The 14,394-nt window shown below is 58.0% G+C and overlaps 2 protein-coding genes and 1 long non-coding RNA gene across 3 annotated transcripts; 2 read left to right on the plus strand and 1 right to left on the minus strand.

The window, feature by feature from the left end:
• Positions 1-1,293: 1,293 nt before the first annotated feature.
• Positions 1,294-4,726, plus strand: HOXD13 (homeobox D13). Its single transcript, XM_025460473.2, has 2 exons — positions 1,294-2,074; positions 2,943-4,726. Exons 1-2 carry the CDS (start codon positions 1,294-1,296, stop codon positions 3,191-3,193), a joined length of 1,032 nt encoding a protein of 343 aa, XP_025316258.1. The 3' UTR covers positions 3,194-4,726.
• A 9-nt stretch (positions 4,727-4,735) lies between these two features.
• LOC112668144 (uncharacterized) lies at positions 4,736-7,667 on the minus strand. The gene is made up of 3 exons (XR_003141509.3): positions 7,009-7,667; positions 6,474-6,727; positions 4,736-5,318 (listed from the first exon to the last, which is right to left on the minus strand). It is a non-coding gene; the product is annotated as an uncharacterized LOC112668144 (long non-coding RNA).
• Positions 7,405-11,067, plus strand: HOXD12 (homeobox D12). The gene is made up of 2 exons (XM_025460279.3): positions 7,405-8,873; positions 9,028-11,067. The coding sequence occupies exons 1-2, from the start codon at positions 8,300-8,302 to the stop codon at positions 9,264-9,266; spliced, it is 813 nt and encodes a 270-aa protein (XP_025316064.1). The 5' UTR covers positions 7,405-8,299; the 3' UTR covers positions 9,267-11,067.
• The last annotated feature ends 3,327 nt before the right edge of the window (positions 11,068-14,394 follow it).

Raw genomic sequence — 14,394 nt, forward strand, 5'->3', positions numbered from 1 at the left:
CTCTCAGTTCTCTGCAGTTGGCAGCTTGGAAAAGAAAGCGAAACAAAGGTCCCTGGGAAAGTGAAGTTTTCAATTAATTGGTGTGAGTAATGGGCGGTGGTGGGTGGTGGCTGCAAAATGCAAGAGGCACTGGGGCTGCAGGGGAGGCGCAGAAGTTTCGCGGAGGGCAGCCGAGCGGCTTTCTCCAGGTGCCCTCCACCGGCTCCTCGGCGGGCCGGGGGAATCCGCGCCAGGGCTGGGGAGCCCAGTGGAGCCCGGTTCGGGGACGACTCCGGGTTGGCCTGGGCAGTAGGGGCGAGTAGTGCGGATCGGGCGTCAGGAGTTTTCTCGCTGGGGCAGATCGTCAGGTTGGCCGCGCCATGGCCGCGTCTTGTCTTCTGCTTGACTTGCTTGTAAGCCTCGGTCTCGGTCCCGGCCCCAAGGGCGCGTGGTGGCATTCTCCTGGCGGGGGTGTGTGTGTGCGTGTGCGCGTGAGCAGGGAGCGTGGGGCGTGGGGCGTGGGGCGTGGGGCGTGCTGCTCCAGCTGCTCCCCAGCCGGACGATCCCCTCTGACAACCTGAGTGATCCGCCCCGGCCCGTAGCTGTGCTCGCGGTGGGGGATCCGCCCCTCGGCTCGCGGTCCGGGTCGGCTCGTCCAAGGGACTGCGGGACGGCACCAGACGTCCGTGTCTTCTCAGCCCTCTGACCCTCTCCGTCCTGCGCCTTCGATTAGCTGCGCGGCTCGGGGATCCGAGCAGAGGTGGCAGAGCCAGCCGTGGCCCGAACAAGGCGCAGGCCTCGGCGCGCGTCTCGGTCGCAGACTGGGCCTCGGATGGGCGGTCGCGCAATCAGCGCGCGGGGGCCGGCTGCGGCGCCACCGCCCGGGTCCGGGGAGGGCGGGAAGGGGCGGCGGGCTGCGCCGGGGGCTGGGAAGGGGCAGGGGCCGGGTGGGTGGGTCCGGCGGGGCCCGGGCCGCGAGCCAGGCTCTCCCGCGCCCCCGCCCCCACGTGGCCCCGCGCAGCCAATGGCGCGGCCCCGAGCGGGAGCCCTCGGGGAGGGAGGAGGCCCCCCGACCGGCCCAGGCCCCCTCCCAACCTGAACTTCGTTTTTATAAACGTCCCGCGATGAGCTAACCTGTTGGAGGGCGGGCGGGCGGGCGGGCGGGAGGCGGGAGGCTCGCGGAGGGAGAGAGGGCGAGAGGAAGAGGGCGGGAGCGAGAGGACGGGAGAGAAAGGCGAGGAGGGAGGAGGCGCGCCGCGCCATGGTGTCCTGCGCGGGGCCGGGGCCGGGGCCGGGGCCGGGCCGGGCCGGGCCATGAGCCGCGCCGCGACCTGGGACATGGACGGGCTGCGGGCGGACGGTGGGGCCGCAGGGGCGGCCCCCGCCTCCTCCTCCTCCTCCTCGGCGGCGGCGGCGGCGGCGGCGGCGGCGCCGGGCCAGTGCCGCGGCTTCCTCTCGGCGCCAGTGTTCGCCGGGACCCACTCCGGGCGAGCGGCGGCCGCGGCGGCGGCGGCGGCGGCGGCGGCGGCGGCCTCGGGCTTCGCGTACCCCGGGGCCTCGGAGCGCGCGGGCTCCGCCGCGGCGGCGTCGTCCTCGGCCGTGGTGGCCGCGCGCCCCGAGGCTCCCGCGGCCAAAGAGTGCCCGGCGCCCGGCGCGGCCGCTGCAGCGCCCCCGGGCGCCCCGGCCCTGGGCTACGGCTACCACTTCGGCAACGGCTACTACAGCTGCCGCATGTCGCACGGCGTGGGCTTACAGCAGAACGCTCTCAAGTCGTCGCCGCACGCCTCGCTGGGGGGCTTCCCGGTGGAGAAGTACATGGACGTGTCGGGCCTGGCCGGCAGCAGCGTCCCGGCCAACGAGGTGCCCGCGAGAGCCAAGGAGGTGTCCTTCTACCAGGGCTACACGAGCCCCTACCAGCACGTGCCGGGCTACATCGACATGGTGTCCACCTTCGGCTCCGGGGAGCCCCGGCACGAGGCGTACATCTCCATGGAGGGCTACCAGTCCTGGACGCTGGCCAACGGCTGGAACAGCCAGGTGTACTGCGCCAAGGACCAGCCGCAGGGCTCCCACTTCTGGAAATCGTCCTTCCCAGGTAGGGGCGCTGGGGTGGGGGACGGGGAGGCCCGGAGGGAGGGAGAGGGGGGAGGGAAGAGAGACAGAGAGAGAGAGAGAGAGAGAGAGAGAGAGAGAGAGAGAGAGAAGGGAAAGAAAGCTCTAGGAGTGTAGGTCCCTACTTGGCAGCGGCGCTTGCCCTCCTCGCCCAGCCAGGCTTAACCTGATGGAACGTTCCTAGAGTTTGCCTGGAATCTGTACCGCTCTCCTTGGAGCTAAACTGCCCTCCTCACAACCCTTTTCATGTCGCGTGCAGGCACAAGCCTGTTTTTCCGCCTGCGGTTGAGGGTGTTTGCGTGCCCTTGGCTTGGGCCTTGGCCCCTCCTTCCCGAAGAGGTGTCACAGAGTTGGGTCCCACTTTTGAAGGCTATGACTGCCCCAGGGTCACTACTAAAGCTTCTGAGAGCTCACGAATTCCAAACACTGGAACACAAGAAATGGAAGCTTGAACAACAACAACAACAACAAAAAAAAACCTTGAATTTTTTTTAAAGTCTGCGTATGTTTGCATGTGAATGTGTGCAACCAGCATTTGCAGAAACTCTCCTTATAACTGTCCTCAATAAAAAAAAAAAAAAAAACTGTCCTCAATAACCATGCCATAAAAGTGAAGGCTTGTTAAGATGCTGGTTTGAGAAACCATGACGATCCATCAAATGGCCTTCACTTTGAAGTGTAAATAATCTTTCTTTAATAATGTGTAAATAATATGTCTGTGTAAATAATAATGAAATGCAAACAGCCTGGTTTTCTTTATTCCCCATACTCCTTCCAAACGTACATACACAGCCCCCAGTGGTGCTCCAGGAACCCTGGTCTAATTTTTTTCATGCTGTTTTTTATACCAGGGGATGTGGCTCTAAATCAGCCAGACATGTGTGTCTACCGTCGGGGGAGGAAGAAGAGGGTGCCCTACACCAAACTGCAGCTCAAAGAACTGGAGAACGAGTATGCCATTAACAAGTTCATTAACAAGGACAAGCGGCGGCGGATCTCGGCTGCCACGAACCTATCCGAGAGACAAGTGACCATTTGGTTTCAGAACCGAAGAGTGAAGGACAAGAAAATCGTCTCCAAGCTCAAAGACACTGTCTCTTGATGTGGACCAGATTGGCCAGAGAGAGTTTAAATGCTTTCAGTTGTCTCCAAAAGACCTTTGGAAAGACTTGAATATGTATTTAATTCCCCCCATCTCCCTGCCAATGATGGCAAATTTTGTGAATTGTCTTTCTTTCTTCCCCTTATCTGGCTCTAAAACCTTTTGCTGCCCAACCTGACTTTGTAGTTCTGTTCCTTACTTGTTTATTATTGATTTTGTTCTTGTCTAGGTTTTTTTTTAATGATGTTTTTAATGTTCTGTTTCTCCCTCCAGGCCAGTATAAAGGACTTGAAGTATTTTTTTAATAATCCTCCCCCCCACACACACACACACACAATAATTTCAGAAGTGCCATTATGATTTTAGGGGCTTATTTTCTTGAGTCACTAAATATGCCTGTTTCCAGCACTGATTATCTTCATAATCTATTAGGAAAGTACAATTTGCAGTCATTCATATCCTGTGATTGGGCAATTTAATCATTAGCTCTCAGCAGTCACCCTGAGGCAAGTGGAAACAGCTCTGGGCAGGCAGTGCTCTAGGGTCACTGGGAAAGTCTAAAAACAGGCCGCTGGAGGTACTGTGATGGCTTTAAAAGCAGCTACCTTATTAAATAGGGTTTGTATCGATATTGGAATGAAGACAATCTTTCCTACTTTGGGTCTTTCATTTGCTGTTGTAGTTATATATGTTTAGTATACCTTGTCGATTTGTGCTTTTATAATCTTTAATTTGAAAATAATGTGTCCTCATGGATGCCTTCATTTCCCCAGCTCTCGATGCAGATATTTAAATGGCTGCAATTGTGAGAGTGATCCGTGGAGGGATAAATGCACACCTTCTCCTTGACCTTGGGTCTGTGGGACTAGAATTGAGGGGATCTCCTCGGTCCCCTGAAAGAGACTGAATCAATGTGGCCATGGGTGGAAACTTTAATCCAGAACCCAATGAAGAACTTGACTGTCTGAACAAATGTATTGAGGCTTTTGTTTTAAAACAGCTAACAAATATGAAAAATGTGGAGCTCTAAAGTTCAAGATTTTAAAAAAAATGTTTCTAAAAGTGATGACAAATAACTACTTTTAAAGTGCTGCATATTTATACAACTGAGAGATTATTTTTGTAGATGCAATGTCTGTGAGCTGGGATATGTGTGCAGTGCTTCAGGCATTTAAAAATCATTTTTTTTATTCCTAGGGAGATGCAAATAAACAGAACTCTCTTGTTTCCTCTGTGTCTTTATATATTTGTTTTCTTTTTCCAAGCTTGTGTTACCTCTCGTGTTCTTATTTATTATAAAATCTTGTTGTCCTGAACATTACAATGTTCCCTATCGATGAAGGAAACCTCAACTCCAGTTCTACTCTCTGAAGCCTCCACTCCACTTCCGCCACCCGTCTCTGCCCTTTTCCCTGTGGCTTTAACATAAGTAGTGATGTCTTTAAATGAGAATATAATTTGTGGTGTCTAAAATGGTATTTTTTACCAGACAAAAAACATCTCCAATAAAATTTTACTTCTCTTTCAATATTATCACTTTATTCAAATAGCTTTATTTTTTTTTTAAATCAACATGTATGTTTGTGTCTGGGTATACGAAATTGTGCTGGCTTGAAGGTGTTCTTCCTAGAAAGACGGTTATAAATATCTGCTCTTGGAAGGTCTTGAAATTAGACATATCCATATTTGGCAGTTGAAAAAGAAACATCTCAGGCTGATCCCTTATCGCCTTCTCCGAGCAGCCTCCAAACAGCATCTGAGGACTGAAACCATAATTACACACCCTAAACCTCTAGACGCAATTTTTAGGCACCATGAACTTTCTTTTCGAGGCCTTTTGGCCACTCGGGGAAATGGCCGCTGAGGAACTGGGTGCCTCATCGTCGTAGGCGCCCAGGCCCGAATCCATTTAGGGCTTGCTAACTTTTTGGTGTGTAAGTTAAATACGCGTGTTTAAAACTTCACACAATATGTAAACTCTTCTCGCGGGAGGGCTCCCTTGTGCATCTGCCGGAGGCAGCGCAGAGACCCCAGGTCCAGAGCTACTTTCGTTTTCTCTGGCCCGGCTTGATTGCCCTCCTGTCTTGCTCCGATGCTTGGCTGTGCGCCGCCAACTTCGATTTAACTAAAAGATAGAGACAGAGACACAGAGAGACAGAGTCAGAGAGACAGAGACAGAGAAAGGGACAGAACGGGCTATGATTCAACCTGGAGAAGAAATAACCCCTGAAAATGGGGACACATCGACCCCCACCTTCCACTGTCTGGAAGCGTTTCTAACATTTTCTCTGTTTTCCTCACGGGACGGGCTTTCATGTGAAACGGGCCTGTTTTCCCTTCTTTTTCCAACGTCATTTGCCCCCCCCCCCCCCTTTTCTCCGTGAATTCCGGACTCCGGAGCCGCGCTCCATTCCCAGGTCCATTTCTAAAGGTTTCCAGGCGGACGGGGCGACGGCCTCGAGGCTTTTCCCTCCATCTGAGGCTTGCGGGTCAGTTCCCCTCCGCCTAAGAGAAATGGGAGTTTTGCTGAAGATTAAAACTGCTCCAATGCTCTCCGGTGGAATTTGAATTGATGGCTAAATCAATAACAGATGAAGACTTTGCTATTTATACGCATTCCTTTTGTATTCCGAATTGGGAGGGACTGGAGGGGCCGGTAGGTGGCCGGGGCGCGGGCGGGAGGCCCGGGGCGCCAGGGCGAGGGGGGCTCGGCAGAGCGGCCTTTCCCTCGGGTGGAAGCTGCGAGGCCGCGCGGAGGACGCCTCCGGGGCCCGGCGGGTTTCGGGCGCCGCCGCTGGGGACTCGAGGCCCGCGCGCCTCCGCGTGAGCGGAGCGAGGGAGGCTTTGCGGCCCGGACGCACCGCCAGACAAAGGGGCGGCCGCGACGCTCGCCCGGGTCTGGCAGCCTGCCGGCCGCCTCCGGCTCCGCTGTCCCGGCCAGCCTTGCTGCCACGATCTCCGGCTTCCAGGGACGCTCGGCGGGGCCTGGCAGCGGGCCGTGACCGCGCGGGCTGGCGACCCCAGGCCGGCTGTGCCGCCCTTCACTGTTGATCTTGACCGTGCGGCGGCGCGGCGCCAGGCGTGGAGCTCGCTCGCCATCTCCTGGGCGGTCGGCGGCATTGGCAGAGCTCGCGGCTCAGCTCGGCGGCCAGATCCTCTCCCGAATATTCCCCCCAGCTCTGCAGCCAAGCCTCCCGCCCCGCCCCAGCCGCCCCCGCCGCCCCCGCCGCCCCCGCCGCCCCCGCCCCCAGCTCCCAGCGCACAGCTTTGCCTGCCGGACCTCGGAAATCCTAAATCCGGGCGCTGAGGTGGGGCGCCTGGGCACCACTCTGAGCCAAGGAGAAAGGGAGGGAGTCGAGTTGGTCTCGCCTGGTTTTCACTTCGTTCCTTTACATCTTTAGTCCCCAGGGGTAAGCTGCAGCTGTGCGGCTGCCTCGGGGTCCGGAGGAGACACCCCTGCACTTGGAAGTACCGAGCATCGCGGTGTGCTGAGGCCGTGGGAGCCTGCGGGGATCCCTGGGGAGGCGGTAGCCCCTGGAAAACGGGGAGAGTTTCCCCCAATGAGAGCCTGGATCCCCTAAATCCTTAGGAACTGAGGTCGCAGCTTTTGCCTACACCCCCCAACGTCCCCCACCCGCCACCCCCAAGGACGAGGAGGGGCGTCCTGGTCTGCAGGTCTGAGCTCCCAAGGAAACCCCGACAGAACCCTGAGGAGTCCCGGACGTCCCCATCCCCACCCCCTGCCCCCGCCCTCGAGCGGGAGGACGAGACCGACGGCGTTCCCCAGAGCCGCCCAATTGGTCGCCATAACTCACACAATAAAGTCGCAGCGCGGTGGTCAGCCTTGCCCTCCGGCGGCGCCTGTGTGGTCTCCGCGCCGGAGCTGGCGGTCTAACCAATTCCAGCTTGGCTCGGGACCGGCGAGGCGGGCTGCAGGTTGGGGCGGGCGCCAGTCACGCGGTCGCTGGGGTTCTTGGGACAGAGGCGGGAGAGGAGGACCCAGAGCCCCCTTGGCCAAACTAAACCGGAGGCTGCCGCACTGCTGCCGGCGACGGAGAGCGGCCCCAGCGGCGTCCCTGTCCTAGGGAACCCCGAACCCGCCCGCGGCCTCGGCGGCGCCCAGCCCGGCCCCCCTAGCCTGCTGCCTCGGTGTGCCCCGCTCTTCCCGAATGACTCTGGCTCTTCCGTCCTTCCACACCGGGTCCCGGGAGCTCTCGTCCTGCTCTGCCCACTGCAGAGGAGTCGAACAGCTTGGAGTTCTGGTTGGCAGGACGTAGTCGCCAAGGTGACTCCTGGCGATAAAAGGAATGTAGCCTTTGGCCACGGTTGGCCAATCCAGCTGCCCCTTCCCGGGGCCAGCATTCTCCATGGACCTGGACGGCCGCAACTTTCCTGGGAGCCGAGGGCTTGGCCATGGAGAAGCACACCAGAGTTGGTGTGAAACCGCCTTCCTGGCAGCCAAGCCTGGGCAGAGTTTGTGATGCCTTCCTCCTCCATCGGCAAACTTCTTGGACCGTGCCGGGTTCAGGCAGTGTGGGGGTCTCCGCCGCTAGACCACTAGTGCAGAGTCCTCTCCAGGGTGACGGGGTGGGGAGGAATCGGCGCAGGAGTAGCATTGCTCAGGCCTAGGGGACACAGCCCGTGGCCCCACCACACGGTGGGCTCTCCGTACAAGCCTAGAGGTGCACAGTGCTGGAGAAGGCCTTAGCTGCAACTTAAAGCTGGTGGAAGCAAGCCTGGCCAGGTAGCCGGTGGAGAAAGGGAGTGCAAAGCTAACCAAGACCAAGAAGGATCCCAAGGGACACTCGGGCAAAGGCACCCAATGTCTCCAGCTCCAGAAGCTGAGCCCGGAAACTCCCAGTGGTTTCACCTTCACTCAACGCTCTTGGGTTCTGACTGGCAGCCTCGTCCTTCGCCATCGAATATTGCGGGTGTTATCATAATACCCTGAAGGGGGGGAAACGGGTCGGGGGATGTAGGCGGTGCTGAAATGACCGGCTTTGAAGAACCTGCAGGCAAAGTTTCGTCCAATCGTCTGAGCCTGTCCTCTTATTCCCGGTTGTAACTAAATACTGCTGCGAGCGCAGCCGAAGCCCTTTGTTGGAGATGTGCGAGCGCAGTCTCTACAGAGCGGGCTACGTGGGCTCGCTTCTGAATCTGCAGTCGCCTGACTCCTTCTACTTCTCCAACCTGCGGCCGAATGGCGGCCAGCTGGCCGCGCTCCCCCCCATCTCATACCCGCGAGGCGCGCTGCCCTGGGCCACCGCGCCCGCCTCCTGCGCCCCAGCGCAGCCTGCCGGGGCCACCGCCTTCGGCAGCTTCTCGCAGCCCTACCTGGCCGGTTCCGGCCCGCTTGGCCTACAGCCCCTGGGCGCCAAGGACGGACCCGAAGAGCAGGCCAAGTTCTATGCGCCCGATGTGGCTCCCGGGCCGGAGGAGCGTGGCCGGGCGCGGCCGCCCTTCGTCCCCGAATCTGGCCTGGCCCCCGCGGCCGCGGCTCTCAAGGCCGCCAAGTACGACTACGCGGGCGTGGGCCGCGCGGCGGGCGGCTCTGCGGCCCTGCTCGAGGGGACCCCCTGCGCTGCCGGCTTCAAGGACGACGCCAAGGGCCCGCTCAACTTGAACATGACAGTGCAGGCGGCGGGCGTCGCCTCCTGCCTGCGACCTTCGCTGCCCGACGGTAAACGGTGGCCACGCTCCCTGGGCCAGTTTGGGCAGGGCTGGGTGGCCAGGGGGGGTGCAGGGGACAGTGTGCAGGGGGAGGGAGCCGCTGGGGGCGGGCAGGCGACAGGGAGCGGCCAGCCGGGCTGACTCGGGTTGGGGCTGTGTTGCAGGCCTGCCGTGGGGGGCGGCCCCAGGGAGGACCCGCAAGAAGCGGAAACCCTACACCAAGCAGCAGATCGCGGAGCTGGAGAACGAATTCCTCCTCAACGAATTCATCAACCGCCAGAAGCGCAAGGAATTGTCCAACAGGCTGAACCTCAGCGACCAGCAGGTCAAAATCTGGTTCCAGAATCGGCGTATGAAAAAGAAGCGCGTGGTCCTGCGCGAGCAGGCGCTGGCGCTGTACTAACCCCGCGCGTGGCCGCGGCTGGCCAGGCCTGCCTTTTAAGGCCGGGGCCTGGCGTGAAGGAAGAGCCGGGACTGGGGGCTTTTCCGTCTGCCCCTTTTCGCTCCTCCGTCCCAAGTACCCTCCCGCTCAGTCTGCAGCCCCAGAAGCCAGCAGAGGACTTGGAGACCTGGCCAGTTGGGCCTCTGCGCTTCCCACTCTCTGGGAGGAGCCTGCAGAAGTTGCAGTATAACCTTGGCCTTGGGGCTTCCTGAGTGGGGGCCTGGGGTCACCTGTCCTAGCTCTCTTCTGGGATATTTACATGGCGGCTCACCCTAGCACCCTTGTACTTGGATTTCTGCTTCCACCTAGACTCCCTTTCCTCTTCTCCCCAGCCCTTTTTGAATTTAACAGGCACCTCTCTAGAGCTCAGAGTGGAACTGAATTTGGGAAGTCCTTCTAAGGAGTAGGAAAGGGCTGCAGGCACAGTTGGGTCTCTTTGCCGCCAAAGCCCCCTGCAGCAAAGCCAGAAACTTGGCTCTGGAGAAAGCAAAGGGCACCGCCCCCCTCCTCTCTGCCCTGGCTGATTTGGGAGGACAAAAGCCACCCTTGATATTCAGACTTTGGGAGGAGAGGGGAGAGGAGGGGCGGTGTGGCCGGACAAATTCGAAGATACCTCGGAGTTGGATCTGGGCTGGCCCTTCCAGCTGGACAGAATGGGGTGGATACTTCCTTCCCAGGGATTGGGGCAGGGAGGCGGAGGCTCCAGGACCTAGCGAACTGCCATCTCTAGATAGGACTGGTAAAATTCTCCTACTTCTCCTGTCTCCTCACACATGTCTAAGCCAGAGCCCTGCACTCTGTAATTGGACTCAGCTCTGGTGAGGACAGCTGCTAATCTGCTTTGAGGCTGGGTTGCACTAGGAGGTGGGAAAAATATCCAGGGGGAGGAGAAGGCAGTGAGCAAGGAGAGGGGTGTCCTACATTCCAGCTGTAAATATGACCTCCCTGTTGAGGTGGGTAGAGGTGTAGACATGTCTTTCTTGAATTAGGATAATGGGCCACCGTTTGGAGATGTGAAAGCTCCTCCACCAGTCAGGGGGCAAAGAAGGAGGCCCCTCAAATTCTCAGCCCCTGGTCGCTGCTCTGACCAAGTAGAGAGAAGTTCCCTTCTCTTACCCTTTTCACCACCGGACAACTCCACCAGGGGCCTTTCTGTGCCTCAGCCACTGTGCCTTTTCTGAGGCCATGGCTGGCTTCCCTCGATGGAGCTGGAGCGGTAAGGCCCTGAGCCCTTCTGGGCTTGCTTTCTGGAAGCTGGGGTTCCTGATGCCACATGGAGTTGTTTTGCATATGTTGGGTTGTCCTGGCTTACCCTCAGTGAAACTGAGGGAGGCCCCCCCAAGCTCCCTCTAACACCCCTGCCCCTTTTCCCTCTCCTTCTGAGAAGTAGCGCCCCCCAACTCCTACTGAAGTGTATGACAGCCAAAGAGTTGAAGATTCCTTCCCAAAGTCCAGTGATTTATTTTCAGTGGAGGACTAGGCCCTAAGATATGGAGTGGGCACCTCACAGAGAGCCCCAAGCCTCCACCCAAACGACCTCAGTTTATGTTGACTAATTGCAATTTCTTTGCTATCTAATAGTTGTTGTGCATGGTTTCTGTTGTTTTGATTTTGTTAAACAACAACAACAACAACCCAAGAGCTTGTATATATCAGATACATCGAAATGTTTTGAGTGGAAATAAATATCCAGGTCCCAGTCAAGGTGTCAAGGGACTGATGTCAATTTTTCAAAACGTTTCGGATTCCCTCCTAATGATTTGAGGCCACCAAATTCGTTTTTCTTTCCTGATTGTGGTTTCACTGCAGGTGTTGACTGTTCATTAAATGAGAAAATGGCTTCCAAGTCGGTCAGAAAATGGTGTATAAAAGCCTATGAACAAGATATGTATGAAACATCTGAGTGGGAGGCGCGGGGACTGTGGGCAGATTTGAGTGTGTCTCCCACAGTAAGTGAACTCTCAGCTTGTTGCTGGCCAGGGCTTCTGTATTTTGCCTAAATTCTCAAACTTTAAGGCTTGCTGTTGGGGGTGGGAGGCTGCTGTCAAGATATGAGGCTCCTCAGATTTCAATACAAAACACGTCTCCCTGGTCAGGCTTCTTTAGAACAGGCTGTGCCCGCTGGAAATCCTCCATACTGACATCTCTGCCTGGAGCCCAGTAGGCTTCCTTGGGAAATGTGCCCTCTGCACCCCACAGGCCTTAGGAGCCTCTAGCTGAGGCTGGGAAAGTTAAAACCTGCTCAGTATTCACCATCCTCTTGCAGATCTCAATTTCCAGCTAGCTTTGAAATGGGAACTAGACAATTGCTGGCTTTTAGCAAGTGGAAGAATTAGCAAAACCATTAAATCTCTAATACCAAGTATTCATGGGTTCCAACTCCCCTTTCCTGAAATACATTTTGATGTGTATTTTTTAAAATGTTTTTTAAACAGTTCTTTTAAGAAAAATATAACGGTGGGGGGCAGGGTGGGGTGGGGTGGGGTGGGGTGGGGGAAGAAGCAAGAGGCTGCAGAGGCCCTATCTTCAGAAATGTTTTCTCACCTGATGGGGCTCAGAGAGGTATTGGTACCTGGAGCTGGGTCTCTTCCCCAAAACAGCAGAACAAAGGCGGAGGCCACACGCAGACTATAGGTCCAGAGGGCTGGGTAAAGGACTAGGAAACCGGACTTAGACGCAGGCCCTGGGATAACAGAGAGAGACCGATTCTTTCCAATGTATGCCATTAAATCATCACATTTTTTCTCTTTAGCCTGGGATGTGGGGTGGGAGGAGAAATTCATGGAGACCACTCCCCAAAGAGATTGAAATTATTCTAAGTGCAAAATCTCGGTTGTCCGTTGGGGCTTCAGCAGTGTTTTTTTTCAAATTTGTCCCCTTTACTGATCTGCACAAATACAAAGGCGGTGGTGTCCTCTCTCCTTTCCTAGCCAAGGTCCTGGCAGGGATTTGGAACCACGGCGAAATTCCTAAGAAACAAACGCGGAGAGAAATGATGCTGAAATCTGAGTGCTCAACATTCCCTCGCACAAAGACAAATGCGTCCTCCGAAATGCTGCAGTCCAGGCAGGCCTCTTGACCAAGAAGAAGGGTTTTAAACGAGAAAAAATGGCTTCGGCTGGCATTCAACCAGCTGCAAGCTCAGAGGGCCGACCGGGGGACTCTTAAGGCCTGGGGGCTCTCCCCGAGGGAGGCGGGCTGGGGAGGCTTCCGGGAGGCCGGCGGGTGGAGGAGAAATCCGGAACCGTTGTAAATATTCATGTCTGCGGGAGGGGGGGGTGCCTCTTCACCCCGCCTCTCCCAGCTGCAATCACCCCCCCCTCGGGAGGAGGGGGGGGCACCGCGCCTGTCCGACCGTCCTTGGACAAAGGTGATCTCCCCACATTTTTGTTCTCCAGTCACTTGACTTAGGGAGCCCATTCCGAAGGCTCTGCAGGGAAGGGACTGGCTCTGGGTGTTTTCCCTCGCGTTTCTCCTCTTCTTTCGTTTCCTAAAAGAGCATAAATAATTAAAGTTTGGCAGGGAGGAAAAGCCTTCTTGCAGAACTGTAGTGGCAATAAATGAAATGACTCAGAATCCCTTCCCCAGTCAGCTTTTACGAGAGCTGCCAGACAGTGTCTGTTCACGTTCTCCAGATACCAGGGGCGCCCTGACAAAGTTAAGGTCAAGTTAGTGTCTTATCTTGGGTGGCTCAAAATTACCGCATCGCGTCTGGGCGCTGCGCGGAAAGCGAGCGCTCGCGGAGCAGCTGGATGTGCCAGAGGGTCGGATGCGCTCCGCACGCTTCGAGTGGGGGCCGCGCGGGCAAGGACCAGGCCACAACGCCGGAGGCTCCACGGTAGGTCCTCGCGGGGCGCGCGGGGCGGGGGGCTGCGCTTTTCCTTAGGTTTGGGGGTGACGGTCGAGGAGGGAGCTGGGGGCCGAAGGCCGAAGCCGGCTGGGCCCGGAATGAAAGCCCCAGGTGGGGCGTGGGGGCGGGCGCCCGCGCCGCGGAGCCGAGAGGGGTCGGCGGCCCCTTCCCGGGTGCACCCGCGCGCCGCTGCAGATGGCGCGCCCTCCCCCGCCAAAGCGCGGCTCCAGCCTGAGCCGCCATCGCCATGTCGTTGAACTTGAATGGTGCCGTCCTCCCCATTTCCCTCTCCAGCGGTCAGCAGGCTCCGCTTTGGGGGCAGCGGGCTGCCTGCGCCCCACCCCGTGCAGAGAGAAGGTGCGAGAATTACGCGCACTCCCAGACACGTAAAGACCCGCCTGGGGGGGGGGGGGGGCTGCCGCTGCCCTGGGTCCTGAGCTGCCGCAGGGCCAGTGTGCAGTGTCCGGGGAGCCATTTTAGGAGACAGATCCAGGGGCGTCGACCACGAGCCCGAAAGGGAGAGGCTGGGGCGGGCGATGGAGATGGGAGGCAGATAAGTGCGCGGGCGGTCTGCTCGGAGGAGAAAGGGGCGAGCGGGGATCTGGGCGAGGGTGCCAGCTGGGAGGAGGGTGCGCGAAACGATGGGCAGTTCTGGGGCGGGGGAGCCTCCTGGGCCTCCACTCGCCACGGACCTGTTTGCGCAGTGTTCCGAGCAAAGCAGAGGTGGGAGGGGGGCGGAGGAAGAGTGGGAGGGAGAACAGGAGGGAGGAGAGAAAGAGAAGGGGGGGGACAGCGGCCAGAAAATAGATATGAGCTCGGATCACCCGCCTTTTCTCTGTCTGTCGGCTCGGTGGGCAGAGCTGGCCACACGGGCACTGCGGCGGCGGGCCAGGGAGGGAACCAGCTTCACAGCCCGCACCACCTACCCTGGCCGTAGGGCTGAGGCCCAGAACCCAGTGCGGGGATTGCCTGGGCAGAGGAATCTTGGGGAGAGGGCCGACTTCCTGACCTCGGTTCTGGGATTCGGGTTTGGGGAGCTTCCTTCCGAGAGACTGATTTTACCTTTGGAAAGCGCCGGCTCTCCTGCAGGCGGGAGTCCAGGCCTCGCCTGGCCCCCAGGGCTAGGAAAGAGGGAGACGGCGGCCTTGGAGGAAAGCGAGGCCTTGGGGCACATGGATGGGGGGTTCTCAGGGCCAAGTGCTGCAGAGAGGCTCAAGCCAGGAGGAAAGAGCTGCTGAG

Source organism: Canis lupus, chromosome 36 (genome assembly GCF_003254725.2).
Source record: "Canis lupus dingo isolate Sandy chromosome 36, ASM325472v2, whole genome shotgun sequence".
Classification (NCBI taxonomy): Eukaryota; Metazoa; Chordata; class Mammalia; order Carnivora; family Canidae; genus Canis; species Canis lupus.